The sequence below is a fragment of the Lagenorhynchus albirostris genome, chromosome 16, assembly GCF_949774975.1.
Source record: "Lagenorhynchus albirostris chromosome 16, mLagAlb1.1, whole genome shotgun sequence".
In the NCBI taxonomy this organism is placed as follows: domain Eukaryota; kingdom Metazoa; phylum Chordata; class Mammalia; order Artiodactyla; family Delphinidae; genus Lagenorhynchus; species Lagenorhynchus albirostris.
The window spans coordinates 59,715,778-59,729,050 of record NC_083110.1 but is presented as its reverse complement, the minus strand read 5'-3'; the positions used below and the strand labels follow the sequence as shown (position 1 = coordinate 59,729,050).

Genomic DNA, 13,273 nt, shown 5'->3' with positions numbered 1-13,273 from the left:
AATGTGAGATTCAGGATAAGAAAGTTGAGGTCAAGTTTGTGTCAGATGTTTTCTGTCTTCCTCGTTAAGTAAGAGGAAAGGTCATCCAGTGAACACCTGAGGGGAGGGGCTGAGATGGGGCCTGAGAAAGTGGACATATGCTGAACAGTCCCTGGGGAGAGTGGCAGTAGTGAATCTGGAGAGAATCCAAGGTGGGCCCCAAGCACCTTGCAGAGGTCAGATCACCTGGGTTTCTGGAGGACAAACTCACAAAGGCATGTGTAATCCCACCACACCCGCAAAACCTTGACTACAGATGCAAAGAACACTGATGCCTGAGTTTATTCAGTATCGGGAATGGGCAGATGGCTGGAGGGTGCCAGAGCGTGCAGCTGCTGCTGGGCGGGGTGGGCATGGCAGACCCTGGAGGCCTCTCTGTCTGGAAAGAAGCTGAGTCCAACCGAGCTGGACTGAGTCTGCCAACCCAGACATCTACTGTGGAGAAGCCCCCATCTGTTCATCAAAAATGTTTCCATCACTTATGTTTAAAGGTCGCTTAAATATCCAGTAAATAAATTTGGATCTAAAGATTTAGTGAAGGCAGTTCTATAGTGTGATATCTTACCTGGGAGTATAAAAGATTCTATAAACTTATCAATGATGACTTGTGGTGTTGATTTCCATTTTCTTTCAGAGGTGGGCAAAGGCATTTTACAAATATCCACAGTGTCTCCTTTGGAAACAGATATAGTAGAAGTGATGGTGCTTTCCCCACTTCCAGAAACAGGAAGAAGCAGGCTGGAAATATTTACTCTGCCTAAAATACTACCACAAGGTAAAGAAAAAAATGATCAACAAATTCTGTCCTGGGCATCCAGTTGAAGAGCTGCTATAGCTTTCCTTCTTTTTTTTTTTTTTTTTTCCTGGTGATAGCATTTTTTTTCCTTTTAACATGTGAAGAGGTTAAAATGGCCACCACCTTTTCTGTGTCTTACAAAATGAAATTGATGTGGCTGCTAAATAACGTGAAATGTGGACTTTCCTCTAGGTCCTGTCATTCATATGAATCTGTCTTATTATCAGAGAAAAAACAGGACCAACTGTCACTTTTGTCAAATTGATTTGTCATTTTGTGATGTCTCTTTTTTGTAGCCTTAAATATACATAGTCAAATCAGATAGGTTACTGTGTAGTTACGTTCACTGATAAAATTATAAAGAAAGCTTTTGGGATAAAAAGGTCTGATTAAATAGACACTTTATTTTATCAATAGATAACAAATATATCTGGGTAGCTATTTTGCAAATATATAATTATAGAGTATAAAAGAGTCAAAAACCTCAAAGTACTTTTGTGTCTTAATTAAGACTCTAGACCATCATGAGTTTCTTTTAATGCTGTCTCTACTTAACTGATAAAATTAACCAAGGCTTTATAAAAGATATTTTACTCACTATTAATCATTTAATACTCAAGTATTTCTAATGGAGCCAAGTTGCTTTCCAATCATTTTTATCTCCTAATAGTTTCTGCATTAATTGAGCATTTAACTTTTTTATTTTGCTTTTCATAGTTTTCATAACAATTTTTTAAAAATAAAATCAATATATGGTGCAAGTGATTTCTCTTCTTCCCCAAATCTTACAGTTTCTGCAAGCTTTGCTGATGAACGAGGGAGGCTGAGAGATGCATTCATTCATAAGTTCGTGTATGAGATAGAGCATACTCTGTCCTCAGCTGTCTTGAACTTTCAAAGTAGCCGAATATATGGCTTCTGTAACCAAGTGCCATACATCTGCAGCTATCTTCTTCCTGAAAAAGTATGCCAAAACTTAAGCGTGCTATCATTTTTCTTAGCCGTCAAGATTGACACATCGTATCAATTAGATGTGATCCATGCTTTAACACTCTAGTCCAGTTAACAAATGTCTTTATTATAGTAACATAATTTCTTTGAATTAGATATATGTTAGCATGATTTGTTAATTCATCATAAAATACATTTGAGCAGCCTCACACTTACAACATCATACTTGTCAGATAAAAGTGCAGACGACATGATATCAGTTTAGTGCCTTTCAAAACTATTTTTTAAAAATCTATCATTAGAAAATCTATTCCACAGGTGTCAGCAGCTACAGGGTTGATGATTTTGGGTGGAACTTTGTACCTGAGTCCTAAAGAAAATTGCACAAAATACCTAAACTATGTTTCTGGCATCCTTTCATCATACTCTCTTCAAACTTCTCCCATACTGTGTCATTTCCTGCTACATATACTGACCCAGGTTATCTATCACCCTTGCTTTTCTAAATCCTTCAATCAAAGGGCTTCTCTCCCAGAGTAGACAATGTCAGCAAGGTCTGAGACAAAGACATTCAGAGATGGAAGAAATGGTTTATCATAAGGAGGATTCAAGAGAAGCTTCCTGGTGGAAGTAATATTTGCACTGGACTTTGAAGAATAAGTCAGATTTAGACATGAGAAATATTGCGTGCAATCTTGGCAGGGAGGTGGGGTTCCTTATATAGGGAGGGGGGCCAAATTGGTGGGGATGGGTTGGGGAAGGGCATTCCAGACAAAAGTCACAACACATGCAGAGGTTTGAAGGTGGGCATACATGAGAAACATGGGGGGAAATTGACTCATTTATTTTGACTTGAGCACAGGGGTGTATGAAATGGATTAGTGAGAAATAAAGATTGTCAGTTGTAGGCTGGGATTTTTAATGGTAGCTAACATGCAAAGAAGACTTTTCTTAGTTGGCCAAAATGAACTTCTACTTGCAATCAGAGATGGAAAATGTGGTGCAAATACAGGTGCCCACTTTATCATGTATCAGTTTATTTCCAATGACAGTGTTTTTGGCTTTGAATCTGACTCGATATGCTCAACTGCAAACCCCAAGGTACCACTGCCCTGAGCTTTTCTATAATGTGGTCATTTCCTTTGGCAGGAGCATAGTGGTATTTGCATTCTTAAGTCATACCAAAAAGTACAAAGCAAGCAATATGGACCTGGAATGCTCTCTCTGTCTCCACATGGATTGTGGCTCATAACAATAGCTAAATGTGGAATTCTGTGTATCCGAGATATTCATACTTTGGTAAACTCCTTTTTCTCTTTTTCCAGTTATGGGATGTGTGTCTTGATCTCATGTAAGGAACAAAAGCTCTTACAATAGGAATTAGAACTCTTAAGTAAATTGGCTCACAACTTATTTAAATTGACTCACAACTTATTTAGCTCTAATGGTGTTATTGATTCCAACACTGGGTGTATTTATGTGCTAAGGTTTGAGTCTCTAAGGGAGGAAATGCCAACAAATAGACTGAGACCTTGCAAAGAAGGAACATGGGGCTGGGATACAGTAGGTGAGCTCCAGCCCAGCTCCATCACCACTTACTGTGTGTCTTGGAAACTCACTGAGCCTCACTGAGCTTCAGCTGCTCCTCTGCAATTTTAGGGAAGCCTTGCTTGCTCTCACCCTGTGGGATTCTGGTGAGAGCTGGTGAGAGGGTACATGCAAAACTTCTTTGGAAATAATGAATTGCTGTGCAAACCTAGGGTTGATTACGGCTAGCTCCCTGGCCTGGAGGGCCTCTAGGCTTGTTGCTGCCACACCGCCACCTGACTCTTCATGTGATGCTAGAAGAGCATAAGGGAGAAGGGTGTGGCCCTTACTGAGTCCTCCCCTATCACTTGCAGACCTTGATGTCACCAGTACCACTACCATTTCTGATTTCCATTTTTCTCAGATCTCTGAAAAAATGAAAATAGTTTCTTCTCCCAAAAAAGTGAAAGATCCTTTTCTAGGTTTTGAGACCGAGTAGTACTGTTTATCAATTTAATTTAATTCGGTCAGTTATTTTTACCCAGGGATCTACCCCACACACCCAAAGCATCACAATCACCCCACATGCCACTCTCCCATGGGGCCACAGGTAAACTGGGCCCCGGCTGTGCATATCCAGCTCTCCTTGCTCACTTGTGCAAGAAAGCATATTTGGAATATAGTTGGGCAAAAGTGATATTATTATTATATAGGAAAAATCTTAAATCCCTTAGAAATTATTTTTAGGTGAACAATGTGCAAACTCTGCTACATTGTCTCTTATTCAAATGATTTGTAAATGTACGCTACAACTGATAGTGGCAAGACGTCAGAGTTTTTCTGGGTGAGTCTATGCAAAGTACCTCATAGAGGAGGTTATTCATGGCAGTACTGTTTGTAAAAGCAACCTAATGTCCATCATCAGAGGACTGGATAAATAAATAATGGTACATAAACAGTATATAAATAAAGTATGGAATATTATGCTGTAATACAGAATGAGGAAATCTTTATGAAACGGTATGGAAAGAATCCCAAGATATATTGTTAAGGAGGAAAGGCAAGGTGTGTAATATACGTATTATGTTACAATTTATGTTAAAAATTGTTTGTATAAAAATTTGTTTATGTACATTAAAAAAACTCTGAAAGGATATTGGAGGAACTAATAATATTGATTGCCTTTGGGAGGTGTTGGGGAATGGGGGCAGGAAGGAGATTTCACTGCATACTCTTTTATAGTTTTTTAATTTTGAAACATTTGAATGTATTGCCTATTCAAAAAACTAAAAAATTTTAAAGGCATCATGGTTCATAACTAGTGTGACAAAGAAATCTCAGTTTTTAGTCAAAGAGTTTAAACCATTGCACTGTGTACCAATTAGTGATTTGTTTGGGTTCTAATGAAACTGGTTTAATTGGCATCCTCTGTCATTCTTCACAGAGCCCATCACCTTCTCTCATCATACTCAGCCTCTCTGCACATAAAGGGAACTTGCCTAAAATCCTTGAAGGCATCTGAATTTGCCCGCACTGCTTGCTCAAGGCCCCTTCTCGTAGTCTTCAGCAAGTCCATTCACCTCTCTGTCTGATTTTCCTCTTATAAATTGATGATAATAATCCCTCTTCTTCCATATTACACAGAAGGGAGAACAAACCAGTACTGGTGACTGTATTTTGTACTAGGAATTTTCAGTGCTATGAATTATTAAGAGGCTACTCCATACCAGCTAAAATGCTGTTGACAAATAGAAAAAGGTTTATCCACGAGCAAAAGTGCACGTAACCCCCTTAGAAAAACCATGTGGTAGAATCGCATTTGTAATTTCTGCACTTTGTTCCTAAAACTATTAAGGAAACATTTGTTCAGTGTCGGAGTCATTCTCACCAGGGGCATGGAATTCAGTCGGTGAGAATTTCAATGGATGGACAAAGCATTCTGGTGAATGGGAAGCATGACGGCACCCTTGTTAACCTGAAATGGAGGTAAGTACAGTATACAATAAGCAATCTCACATGATACGGTGTTTTAAAATAAAGATGTTGTTATTATTTAGGTAATAGCAAGGCCAACACAACAGGAGACAACTGCCATTGAAAAGATTGTTATACTAATCATCCCAAGAGGAGGGGGTGCTATGGGGGTGCCACATGGGGAAGCACCAGGGAGGGTAAGGAGGCAGAGGGAGCAGGGAAATGTGGGCAAGTGTCTTCAATATGGTTTCTATGGCAAGGAGCGGGAAGGTTTGGGATTGCCTAGTTTGGATAATTTAATTGGGCTCTGGGCCATAGGGGCTGCTGCTAGTTTTCTGGTACTTGACCCAGGGATGATTAGGATAGAAATAGTGGTCCCAAGTGTGAAAGCCCAATAGAGGATTTGGTTGGGGATGTGGGCTCTGAGTTGGTGGGTTTGCATTTGAAAGGTGAGCTCCAGATGAGTTGTTTACCATCTCTATGAATTGCTGGTCCTGGGAGGGGCATTTCCTCCAAGGTTATTAGCAAGACCCCAGATGTCAAAGCATCAAAATACAAAAAATAAAAAGACCCAGTTAAGACCTATGAAGTGACCAGTCCTCCCTTTCATAAAATCTGTTGGAGGAGCACAAGGAATGAGGACAATTCTGAACAGTAGATCATTTTTATAACTCCTATTTATCTCTAAAAAACCTGACATAGGTATGTATGTATCTGTAAACACATACACGTTTACTTTCCTAATTAGACTTTGCCTAGACAATATTAAATTATTTAGACTTTGCTTAGACTAAAATTAAAATCCTAAATAAACAAATATTAGCCAAGCATACAGATAATGGCCAGGGCATAGAGAACATGAAGGTGACACCCTGGACTTGAAATGTTACCTTGTTTGATCTGCCGATGCACGTCACTAGTCAATGCGCAATTCATTTCCACAAAAATTTCACGGTGCCTCCTGTGAGCAAAACAATAATAAAACATGGCGTATCTCAGTGACACTGTGAAATGTTACATATTATGGAGATTCTATATCATAGCAATTTTGGTCACCACTTATTTCAAAGACCCATTTGACAACTGACTGTATCATCATGCCCATTTTATACGTGGAATCCTGAATAAAACGCTAACCTGTATCTCACTATATAAATCCTAATGCATTCTTTGTAGTAAGGGGTCACATAGCATCTCAGGCAACAGCAAACATGTGCTGGAGCCCTATTTACGGCAGTGAGGACATTTCCATCCATTGGCAGTTAATCTCATGGACCTCTGACTCAAAAACCGTTGAGTTTGAAAACTTGGTCCAGCACTGGTGACCTTAGGCATCTGACAATCCCTCTAAATCATCTATAACCATGTTATTCAAGGTGGAATCTGCAGCACCTGTGAGCTTGTTAGAAATGCATATTCTTGGGCCTCATCCAGACTTTTTGAATCAGAATCTCTATGGGTGGGGCCCAGGAATCTGTTATAACAAACCCTCCAGGCCATGCTGATGTGCCTGAAGTTTGAAATGCCCTGGTGTATTGAGTGGAAGTAATAATACTTTCCTGAGTGTGGGGTGGGGGCTATGAGGACTGAATTTGGTAATGTGGTTATATATGTGAAGCAGTACGGCACCTACTATCTCTGAGGGTTCAACCAGAGCAGTGGCTCTTCTGCGCAATGACCGGGGCAGATGGGTACAGAGGGCATGTAGGGTAAGGGTATGGGGACAGTGTGAAGAGAGATGACCCCAGGGAGGTCAAGAAGTTTGTCATGTTCTGGAGCCCTTGAAAGTACTGTCCTTGAAGAAGCAGAGTCCTAATATCTACAGGGCACTGCAGAGAACTGTCCACATATTTCTTTGCATAGAAATGGTTAGGTATCTGGAAATAATACTGCTAAATGTGTCTTTTTCAAATTGTGATTTTGTATCCTATGTGTTTTCTTTTTTATTAATACAGGCAGTTTGGAGGAAACTTAGCCAATGAAATTCTTGAATATAGCCAGCAACTTTCAACTTACCTGGAGAACACCATGGATGAGGAGAATGATTATTTAAGTATAGCAAAAAAAGATTCCTTGGATTTGGGATCAGAACCTGAACATGCAGTTGAGTTTCACTATAGTTTTCTTTCTCCTTCCTTCCTCCCTCCCTCCTTTCTTTCCTTCTTTTTTTTTTAATTTTATTTATTTATTGATTGATTTTGGCCATGTTTGGTCTTCGTTGCTGCGTGCAGACGGGCTTTCTCTAGTTGTGGTGAGCGGGGGCAACTATTCCTTGTGGTGCACGGGCTTCTCATTGCGGTGACTTCTCTTGTAGCAGAGCATGGGCTCTAGGTGTGCAGGTTCAGGAGTTGTGGCATGCGGGCTCAGTAGTTGTGGCTCGCGGGCTCTAGAACACAGGCTCAATAGTTGTGGCGCAGGGGCTTAGTTGCTCCGTGGCATGTGGAATCTTCCCAGACCAGAGCTTGAACCCCTGTCCCCTGCAATGGCAGGCAGATTCTTAACCACTGCACCACCAGGGAAGTCCCTGTTTCCTTCTTTTTTTTCTTCCTTCCTTCCTTCCTAAATCAGATATCAGTTTTCAGTTTGTGGTTTTCTTTGAGCAGATATTTTAGTAATGTTCCTCATTATCCAGCTACCTCATGATTTTCAAAAAGAGCATGCACTACATTTAAGAGAAAATATTCAGCCTTTCTCAACACAAATATCACATTTCAGATCTCATTTAAACCATAGTACAAGATCTGTCTGGGCTTGCTTTAAAAAACAAATCTACTACAATTCTGGCGCTTGTTCAAACTAGTCTCTCTATACTTTTACATCACATACATTATTTAGGATGTGTCTAGCCAGAGAACATTTATTCACTCAATCATTTAACAAATATTTATCGAGTGCCTACAAAGTGCTGGACTCTGGGGGATACAGGCATGAAAAGATAGGAAAAGTTTCTGCTTTCATGGAGCTTACATGCTAATTGGGGGTTGGGTGTGAGCAGAGAGAGATAGATAAATAATCAAATAAATAAGAAAAAAATAGGTAGTAACGAGATCTATTTTGTTACCAAATAATCTATTTTTGTTACCAAACCAAATAAAATGGTTTGGTGTGATAGTGTTTGGCTGGAATAGCCCCTCCACGGAGAAAGGCTGTGATCTGACTTAAAAGAAATGTGCCAATATGTGGGGGAGGGGCAAGCACTCAGGGCAGAGGGAGAAAGAGCTTGGCACGTTTGAAGACCTAAAAAAGGCCTGTGCAGCTGAAGTGAGCAAGGGAGAGAGTGGTAGGGGATAAGGTCCTGGAGGTGGGAAAGAAGGGCTTTGTAAAGCAGGTAGCATTTGGACATAATTTTACGTGTAATGGGAACCTATTAAAGTGTTCTGAGCAGAGGATTTACAAGATCTTATTTACGTTTTTGAAATGATTACTTCCGCTGTGTGGAGAATGATTCCTGTAGGGCACAAGAGTAGAAGCAGAGAAGGAGTTAGAAGGCTTAGGTACCAGTGATAGAGGTGCAAGAGTGTTGTGGAGAGGTGGTAGTTTCCAGGCAGTTTGCAGAGGTACAGCTGACAGAACTTCTGATGAATTGGACATAGAGGGAAAGGGAAAGAAAGGACTCAAGGATGACTCCTAGATATTTTACTTGAAGAACTATGTAGGAGAAGGTACCATTCACAGAGAAGGGGAAGACTGTGGGGAGAGGAGCCACTGTGGGGAGAAAGAAGGGGATCTAAAATCAGTTCCCTGGACTGAGCATGAGAATACTGTTAGACATCCAAGTGAGATACCAAGTACGCTATTGTGTAGATGTTCTGGGGAGAGTCCAGGACTCGAGATGTTGATTTGAGAGTCAGGGGCATATGAATGGAATTTAAAGCCATAAAACTGAGTAAGATCATCATGGAAGAGTGGATGGTGAGAAACAGAAGGGGACCAAGATAGAGCAACTTCTAGAACTCCAGGTGAAGAATTCAGGGAGGCGAAGGAGATTGAGAAGGGGCAGCCAGTGAGGTTGCAGGAGAACCAGCAGAGTGTGACGTTCCAAACTCTTTCAAGATTTTTTGCTGCAAAGGGAGCACAGAAATAGGGTGGCAGCTAAAGGGGAAGGTGGTGGTCAGTGGAGAGTAGATTTCCTGGGACAGGAGATTCCAGAGCATGTTTAGATACTGTAGGGAAAGATTCAGTAGAAGGCAGAAATGGATGATGCAGAAGGGTGATGGAAATTTTTTTAAGTGCAGAGGCTTCAAGAAGGAGGAAAAGATTAAGATCCTAAGCACAAATGGTGGGGCAGGCCTTGATAGGCAGCAGCATTTGGTCTACAGTAACAGGAAGAAGGCCAAGAGTGATCTGGTGAACGTGTGACCTGTCTGATCATTGCTGCTTTCTCAGTGAAAAGTGTGGCTGATATAAGCACAGAATGGAAGGAATAAAATTAGCTAAACATTACATCTTGAGCAGGCAAAATGTTTGGTAGTATATTTTAAAATGCAACAAATGAAGAGGGATTCAAAGCAATTAAAGTAGGGTAGGAGGAGAACTTGATGAATTTTTAATTTAAGATATGTCTGTCTTCTTCTAAGATAAATGAGAATGTGAGGTTAAGCGATGACTCATTACAAGAGGAATTAGTCAAAGTTGATAATACGGTGGAAATTCCCTGGATACAACAAAAAAACCAAGAGGTATTTATAAAACATGAGAGAAGTTTGAAATAATGCTTTGTAGGGGTGCCAAATAGATTAGTTTCCTGTGAAACCCCTTGGAAAGTTAGAAAGTGGAAAGAGATACTACTTGGCAGACCATTACATCGTATAAGTGTACCTTCCCTGAAAGCAGGCAAACACACTAAACACGGCCCAGTGTTTTAGATAAAGTTATGTGAGCTTTAAGTGCTGTACTTAGGCTAATACGAAACCCGAGAAAAGTGTCCACGTAGGCCAAAGCAAAGAATGAACTAACATACCTCATGCTGAAGTACATTTGGGGGGATGCTGCAAGGTAGCCTTAAATAAAAGGGGTGGGCCCGCAACAGAAGAGACATTGTGGCTTCTGATGTGCAGAAAGGTGACATAGGTGGCAGCCTGTGTCTGGATTTAGCTTGCTTATCTAGTCTCACTCAAGTTCCCAATAAAATAGCATACTAGTTTTCTGTTAGCAACTGTTCTTTAATTTTTCACTAAATTATTTTCTTTCTGTTGGCCTTATCATTGACCTCAGTTCCAAGTTGCTTCAGTGGCCACTTACATAGTAGCAATTTAGATTTAAGCAAAGTATTGCAGTGGTATTATTTCATGTACACTTCATATTATTAGTCTTTAATTTTTTTCCTTATTTCTGTTTCTAGGGAAGTGCTATCTATGTATCTAAGTATGTATATATGTACCTATCATCTCGCTATCGTCCCTGTTGCTTGTTTAAATGATGTACTTTCTCCATTCCAGGCCATCAAAAACGAGGTTAAACTGTTTTCCAACAAAAGGAAAGAGATAAAAAGAGGAATCAAAGCACTTGCTAAAACTGTAAGTGTTGCGATTCCATAGACTAATGCATTTGGCTCTCGGTCTAAAATTACATTTTGAACTTTATTTTGTTCAACCCAGCATGAGACACTACACCCCATTTTTTTCTCTGCCTGTAAGCTTAGTTTTCTTTTGCACTTTAATAGGGTATAATTTTTATCATACCATACAACATATAAACAGTGGTTTTCTTCCTGTCTTCCCCAAATACTGTCTTTAATACTTCTTTTTGTCAAAGTTATACATTTACATTTTTACAAATTAAATAATACAGAGTTACATAATTAAAAATAATGTTTTTGGGGCTTCCCTGGTAGCACAGTGGTTAAGAACCCGCCTGCCAGTGCAGGGGACACGGGTTCGAGCCCTGGTCTGGGAAGATCCCACATGCTGCGGAGTAACTAAGCCTGTGCACCACAACTACTGAGCCTGCGCTCTAGAGCCCGCGAGCCACAACTACTGAAGCCCGTGTGCCTAGAGCCCGTGCTCCGCAACAAGAGAAGCCACCGCAGTGAGAAGCCTGCGCACCGCAACGAAGAGCAGCCCCTGCTCGCCGCAACTAGAGAAAGCCCGTGCACAGCCACAAGACCCAATGCAACCAAAAATAAATAATAAATTTTAAAAAATGTTTTTTCTAGCAGCACCTGCTCTACTTTTCTTCACTATGATTCCTGCAGTCCTGAGGTAAATGTTTTCACTTCTTTCAGCCTTTTTGTTTGGATATTTACCTCCATCTTTGTAATGGTCTTCTTAATACTGCTATTTCTTGGTATTTCTGTTTTGACACTCGCTGTGGGCTTTCTGGTGTGGAAGAGGAGTACGCAGGTTCTTTTACACCCTCCACCACTACTGTACGCACATAAATCAATGCTCAGTAGGTACACTGTTATAGTTATATATATATTCTTCAGAGCTGAGCCACATGGTATATTATGACTACATTTCCATTTTTACAACTTTATTTTTCCTGGAATTAGCAATTGCCTTTGTTTTAGATTAAGCCTTTCTATTCAGACGCTCTCAAAATGCTAGATACCTGAGGTAATCAATCTGTCAGTGAATTTTTGTGTGTGTGTGTGAGACCTCCCTTCTAGAGCTTTCTGTGTTCCAGCACTAGTCTACGCACCTTGCTCTCTAGACCAGGCACACAGCTGCTGTTCTAGGGACTTCTCTTGTCCATCTTCCTGGGAAATTGTCTCACCTGCCTCCTGAGTTAGAGCCCCTGTTTCCAGAGTCCTGTGTGTTTTTCTTTGTCTTCTTGGTGTGCATCTTCCAATAGCTTTCTAAGCAGGACTGCTGTGCAGGCCCATACTTGGGAACATCATTTATCATGCAGCTGTGCTAGTGTCATTCAAATGTAATACAGTGTGAGTGGTGCCTGCCCCCTAGAGGTGTACAATGCTTTGACTCTGTTCTTGAGAAAGGGTACATAGGAGGTACATTTTTTGAGACGTGGTTTTTCTCAAATACAATGGTTTACCCTCAGAATTTTGAAGACTTGCTCCATTGTCTTTTAGCTTTCAGTGTGTGCTTTAGAGAATTCAATACATTTTTTTTTTTTTTTTTTTTTTTTGCGGTACACGGGCCTCTCACTGTTGTGGCCTCTCCCATTGCAGAGCACAGGCTCCGGACGCGCAGGCTCAGCAGCCATGGCTCGTGGGCCCAGCTGCTCCGCGGCATGTGGGATCTTCCCGGACCGGGGCACGAACCTGCATCCCCTGCATTGGCAGGAGGACTCTCAACCACTGCGCCACCAGGGAAGCCCTCAATATCTTTTTGATTCCCAGTTCTCTAGGTAACCAGATTTTTATCTCTGGAAACTTACAGGATCATTTCTTTTTCTCTGGTGTTTGGAAATTTTACAATATGCACCTTCATACCTTTGATGGATACTCTTGATTTGCTGGTGCAGACTGGAATTACTCTTCACCCTTTTTCACCCTGCTCCTAGCCCCAAGAAGCTGGCCTCTGTGGATGGCATCAGTGAGCTCTTTTGCCTCTGTCTTCTGTTTGGGTTTAGACAGTGAGTGGCATCAGCAGACGATCAAGGGTCAGGAGAAGACAAGGTCAGTGTCTTTATTTCTCCAGTTTCCTCTCTGTGATGTTATGAGTTGGCAGTGACTGCTAGCCCTCTTCTACAGCTACTGATCTCCCCAGGTTCTAGTAACCACTTCCCATCCTTGCCTTTCAGACCTGGGAGTGGTGATAGCTTCCCGTGGTTGCTAGCTTGAGATGCTTTATCATGCCTTGCTGATTTCCCTTACCATGCCAAATCTGTTTTAAAGGTCCCTCTCCCCATTTATGCCATTTGAGTGTGTCATTCTGTTTCATACCAGGACCCTAGCTTGTTTGGGCTTTCTTGTCTCCTTCATGTGCTAGGCACTGGAGCACTTTTAACAAGAAACCTTTCTCTTTCAGGTCTGGGAAATGTTCTTTAATTATTTCTTTGGTAATTTCCTCCCCTTAATTT

The 13,273-nt window shown here is 40.9% G+C and overlaps 1 protein-coding gene across 1 annotated transcript in view; it reads left to right on the top strand.

Moving 5' to 3' along the window:
- CFAP43 (cilia and flagella associated protein 43) overlaps window positions 1-13,273 on the top strand; it is a 99,112-nt gene that overhangs the window by 46,093 nt on the left and 39,746 nt on the right. The window contains exons 13-19 of the mRNA XM_060126570.1: window positions 674-814; window positions 1,627-1,799; window positions 2,936-3,085; window positions 5,169-5,299; window positions 7,243-7,390; window positions 9,865-9,966; window positions 10,726-10,803. Of these exons, the coding sequence (XP_059982553.1) occupies window positions 674-814; window positions 1,627-1,799; window positions 2,936-3,085; window positions 5,169-5,299; window positions 7,243-7,390; window positions 9,865-9,966; window positions 10,726-10,803 (923 nt within the window). The remainder of the gene's footprint in view (window positions 1-673; window positions 815-1,626; window positions 1,800-2,935; window positions 3,086-5,168; window positions 5,300-7,242; window positions 7,391-9,864; window positions 9,967-10,725; window positions 10,804-13,273) is intronic.